This window comes from Oncorhynchus mykiss, chromosome 8, assembly GCF_013265735.2.
Source record: "Oncorhynchus mykiss isolate Arlee chromosome 8, USDA_OmykA_1.1, whole genome shotgun sequence".
Classification (NCBI taxonomy): Eukaryota; Metazoa; Chordata; class Actinopteri; order Salmoniformes; family Salmonidae; genus Oncorhynchus; species Oncorhynchus mykiss.
In genome coordinates this window covers 2,741,319-2,759,402 of record NC_048572.1, presented here as the reverse complement: position 1 = coordinate 2,759,402, position 18,084 = coordinate 2,741,319, and the positions used below count along the sequence as shown (strand labels likewise).

General features: G+C 41.9%; 1 protein-coding gene across 2 annotated transcripts; it reads right to left on the bottom strand.

The window, feature by feature from the left end:
* Positions 1-399: 399 nt before the first annotated feature.
* On the bottom strand, positions 400-16,937 carry LOC110529249 (transcription factor AP-2-delta-like). Of its 2 annotated transcripts, XR_005052760.1 has the most exons (9): positions 16,633-16,937; positions 15,534-16,043; positions 11,133-11,193; positions 7,946-8,111; positions 7,340-7,458; positions 6,772-6,913; positions 6,422-6,535; positions 3,071-4,550; positions 400-2,286 (listed from the first exon to the last, which is right to left on the bottom strand). XR_005052760.1 is itself a non-coding variant. In XM_021611366.2 (8 exons), the coding sequence occupies exons 1-8, from the start codon at positions 16,897-16,899 to the stop codon at positions 4,340-4,342; spliced, it is 1,590 nt and encodes a 529-aa protein (XP_021467041.2). In that variant the 5' UTR covers positions 16,900-16,937; the 3' UTR covers positions 400-4,339. The 2 variants fall into 2 exon arrangements, 1 of the variants encoding a protein (XP_021467041.2); XM_021611366.2 differs by having other exon boundaries at positions 400-4,550.
* Between the last annotated feature and the right edge of the window lie 1,147 nt (positions 16,938-18,084).

Sequence of the window (18,084 nt, the reverse complement as noted above, 5' to 3'; positions counted from 1 at the left end):
ACATTTTCCCGTGGTGCCCCGACTTCCTAGTTAATTAAAGTTACGTGATTAGTTTTAATCGGGTAATTAAATTACACATAGAGAATTGATTTGATAATATACAGTCTTCACATTTAATGATAGTCATCACAACGACACTACCTATCTCTCTTTCTCCTGGGGAACTGGCAGGTCTTTATTCTTCATGTTTATCTGTTTCAGAAGTTCTTCCATTGAGGAGGAGTATTCAATCAAACTGTAAGATTGATCAAACAGTTTTATATTTTATCAGAGGGATTCACATCCGGTGTCTGTTATTATACAATACCACAACATGTGATTGTATATTTTGTTGTGTGTGTGTATTGATTGATTGATTGACCCACCCACTACAAAGGAACCAGTAGGAAAAAACTTTTATCAATAGTTTTTATTGAACACAGGTATTTTAGAAGGTATGGTTTTAACATACAGTATATGTAGTTCAAAGCCTACAAGAAAAGTTATTTAAATATTTATATATATCTATACAAATGTTTATGAAGGGTCAAAGAGCTTGTGTCGTAAACATAGTTCTGGGGAGTGTACAAAGATAGACATGCACAACAAACTGTTTCTATGGCAACTGAATAGTCATCATTACAAAATGGACTAGTCTCAGAAATCTGGACTCACACACACACACACACAGGCAAGCAACAGGCGCACACAGAGGCGCACACTCTCACCAACATAGTAACCCCAGACCCCAGTCTAACTCTCTCACCAACATAGTAACCCCAGTCTAACTCTCTCACCAACATAATAACCCCAGTCTCATACTCTCACCAACATAGTAACCCCAGTCTCACACTCTCATCAACATAGTAACCCCAGTCTAACTCTCTCACCAACATAGTAACCCCAGTCTAACTCGCTCACCAACATAGTAACCCCAAACCCCAGTCTCACCAACATAGTAACCCCAGTCTCACACTCTCACCAACATAGTAACCCCAGTCTAACACTCTCACCAACATAGTAACCCCAGACCCCAGTCTAACACTCTCACCAACATAGTAACCCCAGTCTCACCAACATAGTAACCCCACTCTCACCAACATAGTAACTAACCCCAGTCACACACTCTCACCAACATGGTAACCCCAGTCTCACCAACATAGTAACCCCAGACCCCAGTCTAACACTCTCACCAACATAGTAACCCCAGTCTCACACTCTCACCAACATAGTAACCCCAGTCTAACACTCTCACCAACATAGTAACCCCAAACCCCAGTCTCACCAACATAGTAACCCCAGTCTCACACTCTCACCAACATAGTAACCACAATCTCACACTCTCACCAACATAGTAACCCCAGTCTCACACTCTCACCAACATAGTAACCCCAGACCCCAGTCTAACACTCTCACCAACATAGTAACCCCAAACCCCAGTCTCACCAACATAGTAACCCCAGTCTCACACTCTCACCAACATAGTAACCCCAGTCTCACACTCTCACCAAAATAGTAACCCCAGTCTCACACTCTCACCAACATAGTAACCCCATTCTAACACCCTCACCAACATAGTAACCCCAGTCTCACACTCTCACCAACAAAGTAACCCCAGTCTCACACTCTCACCAACATAGTAACCCCAGTCTCACCAACATAGTAACCCCAGACCCCAGTCTAACACTCTCACCAACATGGTAACCCCAGTCTTACCAACATAGTAACCCCAGTCTAACACTCTCACCAACATAGTAACCCCAAACCCTAGTCTCACCAACATAGTAACCCCAGTCTCACACTCTCACCAACATAGTAACCCCAGTCTCACACTCTCACCAACATAGTAATCCCAGTCTCACACTCTCACCAACATAGTAACCCCAGTCTAACTCGCTCACCAACATAGTAACCCCAGTCTCACAATCTCACCAACATAGTAACCCCAGTCTCACCAACATAGTAACCCCAGACCCCAGTCTAACACTCTCACCAACATAGTAACCCCCAGTCTCACCAACATAGTAACCCCAGTCTCACCAACATAGTAACCCCACTCTCACCAACATAGTAACCCCAGTCTGACACTCTCACCAACATGGTAACCCCAGTCTCACCAACATAGTAACCCCAGTCTCACACTCTCACCAACATAGTAACCCAAGTCTAACACTCTCACCAACATAGTAACCCCAAACCCCACTCTCACCAACATAGTAACCCCAGTCTCACACTCTCACCAACATGGTAACCCCAGTCTCACCAACATAGTAACCCCAGTCTCACACTCTCACCAACATAGTAACCCTAAACCCCAGTCTCACCAACATAGTAACCCCAGTCTCACACTCTCACCAACATAGTAACCCCAGTCTCACACTCTCACCAACATAGTAACCCCAGTCTCACACTCTCACCAACATAGTAACCCCAGTCTCAAACTCTCACCAACATAGTAACCCCAGTCTCACACTCTCACCAACATAGTAACCCCAGTCTCACACTCTCACCAACACAGTAACCCCAGTCTAACTCTCTCACCAACATAGTAACCCCAGTCTAACTCGCTCACCAACATAGTAACCCAGGCTCACAATCTCACCAACATAGTAACCCCAGTCTCACACTCTCACCAACATAGTAACCCCAGTCTCACCAACATAGTAACCCCAGTCTCACCAACATAGTAACCCCAGTCTCACCAACATAGTAACCCCAGTCTCACACTCTCACCAACATAGTAACCCCAGTCTCACACTCTCAACAACATAGTAACCCCAGTCTCACACTCTCACCAACATAGTAACCCAAGTATCACACTCTCACCAACATAGTAACCCCAGTCTATCTTGCTCACCAACATAGTAACCCAGGCTCACAATCTCACCAACACAGTAACCCCAGTCTCACACTCTCACCAACATAGTAACCCCAGTCTCACCAACATAGTAACCCCAGACCCCAGTCTAACACTCTCACCAACATAGTAACCCCAGTCTCACCAACACAGTAACCCCACTCTCACCAACATAGTAACCCCAGTCACACACTCTCACCAACATGGTAACCCCAGTCTCACCAACATAGTAACCCAGTCTAACACTCTCACCAACATAGTAACCCCAAACCCCAGTCTCACCAACATAGTAACCCCAGTCTCACACTCTCACCAACATAGTAACCCCAGTCTCACACTCTCACCAACATAGTAACCCCAGTCTCACACTCTCACCAACATAGTAACCCCAAACCCCAGTCTCACCAACATAGTAACCCCAGTCTCACACTCTCACCAACATGGTAACCCCAGTCTCACCAACATAGTAACCCCAGTCTAACACTCTCACCAACATAGTAACCCCAAACCCCAGTCTCCCCAACATAGTAACCCCAGTCTCACACTCTCACCAACATAGTAACCCCAGTCTCACACTCTCACCAACATAGTAACCCCAGTCTCACACTCTCACCAACATAGTAATCCCAGTCTCACACTCTCACCAACATAGTAACCCCAGTCTTACACTCTCACCAACATAGTAACCCCAGTCTCACACTCTCACCAACATAGTAACCCCAGTCTCACACTCTCACCAACATAGTAACCCCAGTCTAACTCTCTCACCAACATAGTAACCCCAGTCTCACACTCTCACCAACATAGTAACCACAGTCTCACACTCTCACCAACATAGTAACCCCAGACCCCAGTCTCACCAACATAGTAACCACAGTCTCACACTCACCAACATAGTAACGCCAGTCTCACACTCTCACCAACATAGTAACCCAGTCTAACACTCTCACCAACATAGTAACCCCAGTCTCACCAACATAGTAACCCCAGACCCCAGTCTAACACTCTCACCAACATAGTAACCCCAGACGCCAGTCTCACACTCTCACCAACATAGTAACCCCAGTCTAACACTCTCACCAACATAGTAACCCCAGTTTCACCAACATAGTAACCCCACTCTCACCAACATGGTAACCTCAGACCCCGTCTCACCAACATAGTAACCCCAGTCTCACACTCTCACCAACATGGTAACGCCAGTCTCACACTCTCACCAACATGGTAACCCCAGTCTCACACTCTCACCAACTTGGTAACCCCAGTCTCACAGTCTCACCAACATGGTAACCCCAGACCCCAGTCTCACAATTCTAAAATGGTAAACACTCTGATGGCATTAATTGCACTGTTCAGGTGGAGGCTGAAGGAAGAACAGTGTGCTCCTCTCCCGTTGGCTCCCAGATGGCGGTGACCAGAAGTCCATGTCTCTATTTCCTGTTGTTCAGAATTAATAAACATATCTGCCTCTATAGCTCATCCTCCCAAGGCACAGGGAAGGGGTTACTCTGTCTTTTCAGCTTTCTCCTCTTTATTGAGCGGTTCGCTGTTTTTACGGGCGTTTCCGGTCTTTTCCGTCTCCTGACCTGAGGTTTTCCCATGGTTCCCAGCAGCAGATTGTTTGTCCAGGAAGTTGAGCATCTCACTGAGAACGGTCTGGAAGGTGCTAAGAGCTGCGCACACCGCCGGAGTCCCAAACCCATGGGTGATCAGACTGGAGAATACACACACACATATAAATAAATACACATTATATAACCCTAAGCACAGACATTAGTAGTGAAGCTGGTTGAAAGCACTAAGCTGTCTGTTTAAACAACTGGCACACAGCTCAGTCACCTATGCATACCCCACAACACATATCACCAGAGGTCTCTTCACAGTCCCCAAGTCCAGAACAGACTATAGGAGGCACACAGTACTACATAGAGCCATGACTACATGGAACTCTATTCCACATCAGGTAACTGATGCAGCAGTAGAATCAGATTTAAAAACAGGCAAAAAAATACACCTTATGAACAGTGGGGACTGTGAAGCAACACAAACATAGGCACAGACGCATGCAAACATATGCACTATACACACACGTACACATGGATTTTGCGTTGTAGATATGTGGTAGTAGAGTAGGGGCCTGAGGGCACACACTTAATATGTTGTGAAATATGTTATGAACGTATTGTAATGTTTTTTAAATTGTATAACTGCCTTAATTTTGCCGGACCCCAGGAAGACAATCTGCTTCCTTGGTTGCAGCAAACGGGGATCCATAATAAATATAAATGTTATGTGTCACATGCTTGGTAAACAACAGGTAATAATAAATCCACGATGAGTAACGATAACTTGGCTATATACACATGGTACCAGTACTGGGGGCGGCAGGGTAGCCTAGTGGTTAGAGCGTTGGACACCGGAAGGTTGCAAGTTCAAACCCCCGAGCTGACAAGGTACAAATCTGTCATTCTGCCCTTGAACAGGCAGTTAACCCACTGTTCCTAGGCTGTCATTGAAAATAAGAATTTGTTCTTAACTGACTTGCCTGGTTAAATAAAGGTAAAATAAACTGAGACCATGTGCAGGGGTATGAGGTAATAACTTGGCTATATACACATGGTACCAGTACTGAATCTATGTGCAGGGATACGAGGTGATAGCAATGTATATGAAGAGTTAAAGTTAGTGCAAAAAGAGTCAATGCAGATGGTAAGTGTAGCTGACTATTTTACTAACTATTTAGTTAACTATTTTACTAACTATTTGGTTAACCATTTTACTATTTAGCCGTCTTGGGGGTAGAAGCTGTTCAGGGTCCTGTTGGTTCCAGACTTGGTGCATCAGTACCGCTTGCAGTGCAGTAGCAGAGAGAACAGTCTATGACTTGGGGGTAGCAGAGAGAACAGTCTTTGACTTGGGGGTAGCAGAGAGAACAGTCTATGACTTGGGGGTAGCAGAGACAACAGTCTATGACTTGGGGGTAGCAGAGAGAACAGTCTATGACTTGGGGGTAGCAGAGACAACAGTATATGACTTGGGGGTAGCAGAGAGAACAGTCTATGACTTGGGGGTAGCAGAGACAACAGTATATGACTTGGGGGTAGCAGAGACAACAGTCTATGACTTGGGGGTAGCAGAGACAACAGTCTATGACTTGGGGGTAGCAGAGACAACAGTCTATGACTTGGGGGTAGCAGAGACAACAGTCTATGACTTGGGGGTAGCAGAGACAACAGTCTATGACTTGGGGGTAGCAGAGACAACAGTCTATGACTTGGGGGTAGCAGAGACAACAGTCTATGACTTGGGGGTAGCAGAGAGAACAGTCTATGACTTGGGGGTAGCAGAGAGAACAGTCTATGACTTGGGGGTAGAAGCTAACCCTAACCCTAACCTCTAACCCTTGGGTAGCAGAGTGGCTTTGACTATTTTTAGGACTTTGCATATTAGTGTGTGTGTGTGTGTGTGTGTGTGTGTGTGTGTGTGTGTGTGTGTGTGTGTGTGTGTGTGTGTGTGTGTGTGTGTGTGTGTGTGTGTGTGTGTGTGTGTGTGTGTGTGTGTGTGTGTGTGTGTGTGTGTGCGTACCTGAAGTGTGTGAGGTGTCTCTGTATATCCAGGTCCAGTATAGGTGTGGGTCTGGAGGAGCCAAGAGGAGAACGGTCCTGACTCAACAGGTCCTGAAACTCTTTACAGATCTGCCTAAATGTCATAGGTTAGGGGTTAGAGGTTAAGGGTTCAGTGTGTGTGTCTCTGAATGTTTTATTTTTTATTTTCAGAATTAATCAATGAATAAAATGTGTATTTTCATGTCAACTGGCAACCAATCCCATTCGGGATTAATTGACACATAAATAAAATAAAGTGTGCATTGAATAAAGAGTGAAAAAAATCTATATATAAGAGTAAATAAGGGTGCGTGTGTGTGTGTGTCTTACTTGGTGGCCAGCACCATCTTCTTGCGTGCGTTGGTCTCCTTGGGTTCATTGTGTTGACTGGCAAGGTGTTCTCCTACTGCCTTGGTAGGAAACTCTGTCTCACACGTATAACCAAAGTCTCTAGCCAGGTGGAGCGCCTCACCTACAAACATAATAGTATAGAGTCATGAGTTTTACTAGGAGGTGTAGATTGATAGAGGGATGAGTTTTATTAGGTGTAGATTGATAGAGGGATTAGTTATATTAGGTGTAGATTGATAGAGGGATGAGTTTTATTAGGTGTAGATTGATAGCGGAGGGAATTTTAATAGGTGTAAATTGATAGAATTATGAGTTTTATTAGGTGTAGATTGATAGAGGGATGAGTTTTATTAGGTGTAGATTGATAGCGGAGGGAATTTTAATAGGTGTAGATTGATAGAGGGATGAGTTTTATTAGGTGTAGATTGATAGAGGGATGAGTTTTATTAGGTGTAGATTGATGGAGGGATGAGATTTATTAGGTGTAGATTGATAGAAGGATGAGTTTTATTTGGTGTAAATTGATAGAGTGATCAATTATTCCTACCTTCCACCAGAGAGGTGAGGAGTGTAACGTTGGCAGCTTTTCTCCGTCCAGCTGGCAGGTTGAGTCCAAGTCGATCCAACTTCTCTCTCAGACAACGACCACCATTCTTAGACTTAGCTCTGCATTAAAATACATGATCACATCTTCACATCAATACCAAAAATGAATTAACCACTATAAAACATTCCCATTAATTATAATCCACATAATAATTCCCATTCCTTGTTGCTACAGGATTCTTTTTCTGCTGTGAGAAACTGGGTCAAATTAACATAAGGCATCTGTTTATCTCTCAGATAACAGACACTTCAAATCTATTTTCTTTGTATTACTTTTTGCCTATCTGTTTTGCCATGTATGAATGTGTAACCCCAGCATATATAATCACGTCACTATCAATGAAACATGAGTATCAACAATACAATACCGATCACTTTCAGAAAAACCTCATGAGTGTAAAACTGTCATCAGAACCTAAAATACAAATGTTTTACTCTATTGTTCGTGTTTTTGTTATCATTTGTGTGTGTGTGTGTGTGTGTGTGTGTGTGTGTGTGTGTGTGTGTGTGTGTGTGTGTGTGTGTGTGTGTGTGTGTGTGTGTGTACCTGCGGAGGATTCCGCCCAGTAGTGAGGCGTTGAGACACTCTGGAGGCGAGAGGCGTCTCTTCACCTCAGCGATGGTGACTTTATATTTGGAGGTTGAGCTCAGGAGGGACAGACGGCCAGGGACAGAGCAGAACAGATCTGTCGGGTTCACCACACAGGTACCTCCTAGACACAACACAGTAACACAACAAATAAACACGTGCGTGTGCTTGTGCTTGTGTATGTGAGTGTGATAGTCGTGTGTGAAGTCCAGCTGTGTGACAGTTTCCTGCCTGGCCTGTCAGTCAGACTCACGTCTCTGAAAGCTGTGAGTTCACATCATATTAATTCCTCAAAAAATGTTTTGAATCAAAGTAGTTTGTATTTTATGTTGCCACGGGCAATGGAAAAAGAGCTTTTGCCGGTAGTGCGGTGGAGCGCGTGGGCCCAGAGGCGATAGCGCTATTTAAGCAGTGGAGAGTAGCCTCGGGCGGCGGCGCGAGCGGCGGCGGGATCACACGCGGAATCAAGCGCCTTTTACAAGTTTGCCACGAAAATTAAAGAAAAAGAGACACGGGCCAAATGTCATTCTCTTCCTATTTTAAAAACAATGTTTAGAGCACCTGTCACAAGACAGCACAGCCCACACAAACCCAGCAGCCGTCTGAGAGAGGGCGCATGCACGTAGAGGGCACACGTCTGGTGATAAGCTTGATCAGATGCTGAAGGCTTGGTGGGATACTGGTGATTAAAACACAGACACTGCTCTAAGTAGGAGCCGCGTTTCTGGAGACATTTCTTTTGAAAAAGGTTGTGTGAATATTCATGGCGCCAAAGCCGGCGTCAGAAAGAACAACATTAATATGATCTCAGCTGAATTCGGGCCGCGCTGCATTAGCATATCAAAGCGGCCGCCGGAGGCGAGAGAAGCTATCGATACGGGAGCGCGAGGTAAAGCAAAGATTATTGGTTGTGATGGTTGGAGCAGTGGAGCTCGCGGCTAAATCCTGCACACCATTAACCGAAAGTGATAGCGGAGGGATTCCCGTATCAATCCTCCAGAACTCTCCAAAACACAACACCAAGACAGAGTAACACACACACGCACCTGCACTGTTTATTAAACAACTAGATACAGGCTGCTTAGTGGAAAATTACACGTATGTAAAGCTAGAGAATAACAGAAAAATAACGACGTATTTGATAGATCACAGCAACAGATAACAGGTAAAAATACTACTACAGCAACAGAGAGTGATAAGGTAAACATTATTTATTTTATTTTTTTCACCTTTATTTAACCAGGTAGGCTAGTTGAGAACAAGTTCTCATTTACAACTGCGACCTGTCCAAGATAAAGCAAAGCAGTGCGACAAAAACAACAACACAGTGTTACACATAACAAACACAGTCAATAACAGAATACAAAAATCTATGTACAAATGTAGAAGAGTAGGGAGGAAGACAATAAATAGGCCATAGAGGCAAAATAATTACAATTTAGCATTAATCCTGGAGTGATAGATGTGGAGATGATGAAATACTGAAAAATACTATCACAGCAACAGATAACAGGTAAAAATTCCAGGAAAGCAGTTCGCTCTTTGTTCTCCTTACCAAGCTCAAGCTAAAATGTTGTTGTTTTTTATCTTATTTTCATTTTTTAAAATTGATATTAATTTTACCACGCTGAACATCTGGAAAAGTCTTGTGTCAACAGTTTCGTGGATTAAAATCAGCAGAAACAGTATTTCAGAGTTCGAATTATCTCGTTCTACATCATTAGGCTATATTTCATTATACAGTTAATTTCCAATTTATCAATGATAACAAATAATAAAAACAGTCATAAGTCTTTACTAATGACATGAAAACATATTTCAGTTATTATTGTGAAGGCCAACACAATGAAATTATCAAAACATAATTTGGTTATTACTGTGAAGGCCAACACTATGAAATGAGTAACTTTGTGTTGTTTTTTGTCGAACTGCTTTGCTTTATCTTGGCCAGGTCGCAGTTGTAAATGAGAACTTGTTCTCAACTGGCCTACCCGGTTAAATAAAGGTGAAATTAAAGAAATAAAGAAGAAATAAAAACATCCTTCAGTTATTACTGTGAAGGATAACACTGTTAAATGATTGTTAGCTGTTCTTGCTAAAGTGAAAGCACAACTCTAGATGAATTATAATTCCATGTATTCCGCCCGCTCTAGAGCGTAAACTATTTTAAAACGTTTATCTACTATAAGTATGTACTGTATATTTTGCATAAAATAATATACCAACAGTAGCTCTTGAACCGTTCAAGCTAGAGACACCAAACCCATTTTCACATGTTCAGGCTACCTTAAATTCACTTTGATAAACTATAAACAGAGGCAATTGGCATAAATTCGTATTACATTTCATGGATAAAATGCCAAAACTATGGTTTTAGACATTTTAAATGCATTTACAGAAGCAATTAGGGTTAAGTTCTTTGCTCAACGGCACATCAAAAGATGATTCACCTAGCTCGGGATTCAAACCAGCGACTTATTGGTTATTGGCCCAACACTCTTAACCACTAGGCTACCTGCCATCCCATAAACACTTTAAAACAACCTATCAAGCAAACCACCTTTTTTCAGGATTTTTTTATTAGTTATGTTATTACTGCTTTTACTGTTATTAAAGCTGTAATTATTACTATCAAGCAACTATAACTGTTATTATTGCTGTCATTATAACAATTACTATAACTGTTATTGTTATTATTAATATTATAGTTTCTTGTTGTTGTTGTTAGGCAATATGATTTTTATTTATTATTTTCATTGTTACTTTTCATAATAGAGTTGGTTTGAGAATGACTGATCAGAGGATTATGCACACTCTATTCTACAATGGAAGTTGTACTGAAAGCGTGAAGGAAATCCGACATTACAGCTTCAGGCAGAGTAGTAGAATTGTCTGGTTTGAAGTGAAAGTGCCTGCATGCATGATAGGACATTTCACATACTAATTTAACAACTTTAAATACAATCTGACAGAAAATGTAAAATAGTACCGTGGTGTGTCATAATATTGGCTAATTCAACAACAATATATTTTCACTTGATTTAGATTCCGTCTTGTCTGTTCGATTCTTCAGTTTACCAGACAGAGAAAGAGATGGGTATTCATGTTAATGTGTGTCTAAAGTGTGTGTTGTAAGGTGCCTTACCTCTTCGGATGACGCCACCTTGGCCATTGAGCATGAGCCCGCACTGCGCCTCGACGGAGCCCTGAAACGGTGTCACATTATTAATAATAACAACAACAGCAATAATAATAATAATAATCGTATGAATAATAACAATAAAGAATGTGGTAGCAAGTAGCCTAGTGGTTAGAGCGTTGGCCTAGTAACCGGAAGGCTGCAAGATCGAATCCCCGAGCTGACAAGATATACATCTGTCCTTCTACCCCTGAACAAGGCAGTTAATCCACTCTTCCTTTAAAATAGAGCCCGTGTTCCTCAGTCATTCTGATACCAGGCTTTGCACGCGGGCATTTTTAACAGGTTTTACATGCTACCACATTTGTGGTTAGGATCGGTAACAACAGGTAGGCGCAGATATCCACACACACACGCCACCGTGGGCTGAGCGTTCTCGCCCATCCTGAAGTTGACGCACTGTGCGGAGCTGAATGTGTCTCTTTTTTGATTCTCATTTGTTTCTCCCTGGACATTATTAATGCATGATTACTATTATATTTATTTAACTAGGCAAGTCAGTTAAGAACAACTTCTTATTTACAATGATGGCCTAGGAACAAGAACCTCGTTAATCCCCGGTGTGAGCCGCAAGGCGGTCGAGCACAGACACAGCCCTGTTTAAAATAAAACACTCGGCTGTCTATCTCATGCCACACGGAACAGGCCGTGTAAGTCTTTTTAACAAACTCTGTCTCTATAGTATATTTTTACTCCGAAGCTAAAGTGATTATAAAATCAATATACAAAACGCAAAGGTCTTGCATACATTAAGTGTCTAACAGGAGAAAGGGTTAGGGTTAGGGAGCCTGACGGGGGAAAGGTGTGGCAGCTCTTTTGTTGAGCATGAAAATCTCTTTATGTTCTCAAAGATGCTATGTCTGTTTCTGCGCGCGCTGGATCAGACCGCATCTGTTCTACTCAGGTTCACGTGCCTTTATTTTCTAAAGAAGGGCGAAGACCTATTCTAATGGCCCGTGTGTGTCTTTCTACCCTGCCTACCAACAGACCACTCACATGTCTAATAACAATCTACATAACGAAAGTGGCAAAGATGGTGACATATTGAAATATATGAACTTTAAATAAAAACAATATTCTTATAATCAGAATCACAATATCGGTTATCCTCATCACCATCATAGTCTAAATAAGATAATATTCACAACAGGAAAAAAAAATATGGTAGGCAATTGGATCTAGAACACCATCCCCATTATTATAATAATTATTGTTACAGATCCTAAAAGGAGACTATTTTACTATGCTATGGTACGCTATGTTATTAATATTATTAGTAAAGTAGTTATCATATACACCTATATTAATATTATTAGAAAAATAGTTATCACGTACACCTATATCAATATTAATGAACTAGTTATCATATACACCTATATTAATATTATTAATAAAGTAGTTATCATATACACCTATATTAATATTATTAGAAAAATAGTTATCACGTACACCTATATCAATATTAATGAACTAGTTATCATATACACCTATATTAATATTATTAATAAAGTAGTTATCATATACACCTATATTAATATTATTAGAAAAATAGTTATCACGTACACCTATATCAATATTAATGAACTAGTTATCATATACACCTATATTAATATTATTAATAAAGTAGTTATCATATACACCTATATTAATATTAATGAACTAGTTATCATATACACCTATATTAATATTATTAATAAAGTAGTTATCATATACACCTATATTAATAGTATTAATAAAGTAGTTATCATATACACCTATATTAATAGTATTAATAAAGTAGTTATCATATACACCTATATTAATATTAACATATACACCTATATTAATGTTATTAGTAAAGTAGTTATCATATACACCTATATTATTAATAAAGTAGTTATCATATACACCTATATTAATATTATTAGTAAAGAAGTTATCATATACACCTATATTAATATTATTAGTAAAGTAGTCATCCTATACACCTATAATATTAATGAACTAGTTATAATATGAACCTTTATCAATATTAATAAAGTAGTTATCAGATTAATCTATCAGTCGATGTGCCCTTGACCAAGGAATTTAACCCTAATGTGCTCCAGTGGCGCTGTACTACTATGACTGACCCTGTAAAACAACACCTATCATACTACTATGACTGACCCTGTAAAACAACACCTATCATACTACTATGACTGACCCTGTAGAACATGACCTATCATACTACTATGACTGACCCTGTAAAACAACACATTAAACCTATCAGGTGTTTGTGACAATAAAATATTTGTTTTATTATTTACAAAAACAAATATAATTAATAATACACATATAAACTTATATTAATATTACGAATCAAGTAGTTAAATAAAAACATATTATTAATCAAGTAGTTATCACATAACCCTATATTAATAGTGTTGATCAATTAGTTATAATTTAAACCTATATTAATATTACTTACGAGTAAAGTAGTTCTACAATAGCTCTATATTAATATGATTAATTGAGTAAATATATATTATCCTACCAGTTGAATTACTTCTGGTATCCTAGCAGTTTGGTTGTTCAGTTTAAAACGGAATATTGTAATAAAGGAATGATTTTTCTGTCCCGTGTAGCGTGTTTAACCGGAGCCGCAGCTCAGATGTTGCTGCATAAAGAACCGGTTGATTGACATTAAGTCGGTAATTGGATAAACTACGGTGCTTTATGGAGCTCCCGCGACCCATTGTGCCGCGAACCCGGATCCCTTAATCCGCCTTTCAGAGGAGAGAGACACAGCGGCTTCACACCGCCTCACCAGCCGGACACACACACACACACTATTTCTTTACATCTAAAAGAATAGTTAAAATATATGTCACGTGCATATGGGGTAAAGTAGAGGGTGGACTGCATAATGGAAGTGGATTTCTCAGATTAACCGTTTAAATGCAGCATTTATTCTATTTCCTTTTGTTCTAGATTACTTCATCTTCATTTGACCCATTTTGATTCAATTTCTCTCCATCGAGTATAATATTAGCCTAATGTAGGTATCGACTGTCATACATGGAATGTTCTGTTTCTATTTTGACTGAACCCTCCTCCTGCTGCTTTTCAAAAGGACTGCAACGCGTGAGAGGGAACAGAGCTGGGCTAGTGTCTGTGTCTGGAAAGGGCGGAGACGGACTCTGACCATAGAGATAGATAGAGGACTCATCTTTGTATCTGTGCCATTATAGCGTATGTTACAGCACGGGCGCCATTGAGACTACATCCATTTTAAAGTAGTACATTTTGTTCTAATTCATTGTCTGATTTTTCCCAACTGATAGGAATCAAGACCCAGTTGACTACTTTAAAATGGTGGAACAATGGCAATGTCAATGGCAATGTCCATTCTTAAACGGGTTATATACACGGTGAGTACTCTGTCTGTCTGTCTGTCTGTCTGTCTGTCTGTCTGTCTGTCTGTCTGTCTGTCTGTCTGTCTGTCTGTCTGTCTGTCTGTCTGTCTGTCTGTCTGTCTGTCTGTCTGTCTGTCTGTCTGTCTGTGTCTGTGTCTGTGTCTGTGTCTGTGTCTCTCTCAGTTAGGGCCTGAAAATGACTTTGTAGTTCATTATAGCCAGTGTGGCTATTGGATAAAAAATGTCAGCAGCTGTGTTCAGACTTGGTGTTTGATCAGGATTACAACAGTGGGGGAGAGGAGAAGAGTGGAGTGGAGAGGAAGGAAGAGGAGATGAGCAGAGAGGAGGGGAGATGACGGGAGAGGAGAGAGGAGTAAAAAGACAGGAGAGGTGTGGAGAGGAGCAGGGAGTAGGGGAGAGGAGAGGAGAGGAGAAGATGGGAGAGGAGAGGAGAGGAGAGGAGAGGAGAGGAGAGGAGAGGAGAGGAGAGGAGAGGAGAGGAGAGGAGAGGAGAGGAGAGGAGCAGGGAGTAGGGGAGAGGAGCAGGGATTAGGGGAGAGGAGAAGATAGGAGAGGAGAGGAGAGGAGAGGAGAGGAGAGGAGAGGAGAAGAGAGGAGAAGAGAAGAGAAGAGAAGAGAGGAGAGGAGAGGAGAGGAGAGGAGCAGGGAGTAGGGGAGAGGAGCAGGGATTAGGGGAGAGGAGAAGATAGGAGGGGAACAGAAAGGAGTGGAGAGGAGGTGAGAAGAGGTGAGAAGTAGGGGAGAGGAGAAGATAGGAGGGGAGAGGTGAAGGGGGAGGGTAAGGGGAGGGGAGAGGAGCAGAAAGGAGTGGAGAGGAGTTGAGAAGAGGGGAGAGGAGAGAAAAGGAGAGGAGAGGAGCAGAGAGGAGAGGAACAGAGGAGAGAAGGGGAGAGAAGACAAGAGAGGAGAGTAGGGGAGAGAAGACAAGACAAGAGAGGAGAGGAGGTACCTGCAGGTCATCCGCCCCAGGGGTTGGGAGCCCCAGACCTGCCGCAGGCAGGAGCCTCTGGTCGTGGTGCATGCTATACTGTCCGCCGTGTGACGTCATCAAAGACAGGTCATGTCGCCGGTAAGCGTCCAGGCAGCCCAACTCGCGCCTCTGCTGATCATCCAGGCACGAGGACTTGAGTGCACGGGCACTGTGCAGGTTGATGAAGTCTGCATCTCCATGTGTTGCATGGTGAATCTGCTGGTAGTACTGCCCGGAGTGGAGAGAGTTGAGGCCATATGCTTCTGGGCCCACGGCTGGGTGGGAGTGCTGGAAGTCATAGTGGAAGGACTGGTGGTGCAGGGGGGTGTACTGGTGGTTGGTGGAGAAGTAGGGCGAGGCGAACTCTGTGGCCGCCGGGGGGTAGGCTGTGAGCGGCGAGGACGAGCTGTAGGCCACCGAAGAGTTGGCAACGCTCTCGAGGCAACCGAGTTGCATCAGACGATAACTGTTGGACCCGTCATGACGTATCTGAGAGGAAGAAAGGAAAGGAAAATCTCAGCAGTGTCATTTCATTTACAATCTCTTTAACTGCCAGCTGTCTCCCAAACATGTTCTCACACACGTTGACACAACTGAAACACACAAGACGCTTAGAAAAAAATACATGCATATGTCATTCCACGAGCCCATGGTGTTTGTATGTGCATGTTGTTCACGGTTCTGTCATGCTGGGTTCATCGTTTTAGAGCTCATGTTGCTCTATTTTTATTTGTATATTATTACTATCGAACTGCGGTCTCAGCTTTACGCGAGCCGGATGGCAGGTGAGTAGGATGAGCCACCATAATGTTCTAATCACTTCTGTTACTGGTTTTACACACAGGAGGCTCATCTGCCTCTCTCTCTCCACACTAAAACAACCCCCATTACACCAAGACAGTCCTATCCCCGGTCCCACGATATACGAAGCCCTGTTTTCTGGAGACCCATTCACAATGATTTGTACTCTAAATCTGCATGTAGTCTCACAAACAGTTGTGATTAATATAACTGATAGAGAATATTCCTTAATGTTATTTATAATGAAGAATGAAGAAGAGTGATAGTAAATAAATACCTCGGAATCATGGACCAGGCCGGGAAATGTGGCTGACATGTTCTTGCTCCGGTAACCCGCTTGATCAAATAAACGATTTCCGTTAAAATCCCCAAAACGAAAGAAATGTAAAAAGTCCCTGCGTAGAGCCGCAGAAAGCTGGTGAAACCGGAGCGTTTCCCCTCTGTACCAGTCACACCGGCTGGCGCGCCGATTTTGTACTTGCAGGGTATTTCTGTTGTGATGTCGTCGGTGGTCCCCTGATAATATAGTTAGAAAATTAAGCATCAGCACTGAGGAATGGATGGAGGACAATAGAAGAGCTGCTTCCATCCCAAGAGACAAGGAATAAATATTGTATCTTCCCTAATAAGGAACCGACACTCTTTCATCAATTTTTGTGGACATTTTCTCGTTTGTATTTGCTTTCTTCGTTTCACCCACATGGATTAAACCTAGGCTATTACAACAGGAATTGGATGTTCAACAGAAATGTAAGTTGCTTTTAAAACATCCCCTGGTTTATATATTGATTATTACTTACAAATCTATTTTCGTTTAAACTAAATGTGTTTAATGTTTTTCATTTTTTCAAACATAGCACTCCATTGCCGTGCACGTCGCCGAATCTCTATTAAACCAATTATTATAACTACTACTATTAGCATATTACGAGCCCATTACTAGTACTATTATTATTGATGTTTTATTGTTATTGTTATCCTTATTATTGGTGTTTAATTATTGCCATTATTGTGTCTATTTACAGACATTTTATTGTGGTTATTATTATTATGTTATCCTCATTGTTTTTAAATCTAATAGACTCGACATTAAACAGTAAAAATATGCTCCAGATGTATTTGGAAATAACGAAGATTTTATGTTTTGATCGGAATCATAAATATTGAATGCGTGCACTACCTGGGAAGAAGATCATTTCGTGGAGATTAATAACGAGAACAATCAGGAGATAATTTCTGCTAACAGCTCTGAGGAATAAACCTCGTTCCTTTTCTCTTATGTCGCTAATGGAACATGGACATTTATAACATACATTTATAGGCTAACAAAATGGTATTTCACAGTGAATTGTTAAGGCTTTGTGATATCACCAGGGTAAGTTTGTGTGTGTGTGTGTTTCTGCTCTGCGCTCGGGCGGAAGGGTGATAGGGCTTCAGCTCATGAGAGAAACTGAGATACCGACTCATCTCTTTTCTTTTTCGGCTTGGATAGAGCCTCTTCAACCGGGGCTCAAGCGCAGGTCGAAACAATACTCTGACGCCATTGTGTGAGTGGCGGGCGCATGAATGGAGGTCAGCTTATTATACCGTTTAATATTCGGTTAAGACCGGGAGGCCAGTGCGAGACAGCGGTCAGTATGATGATCTCAACCACCCGCACTCACCTGGAGCCAGTTAGATGGTAAACAGGCCGGTAGAGCGAGAGAGCGAGAGAAAGTGAAAGAAAGAG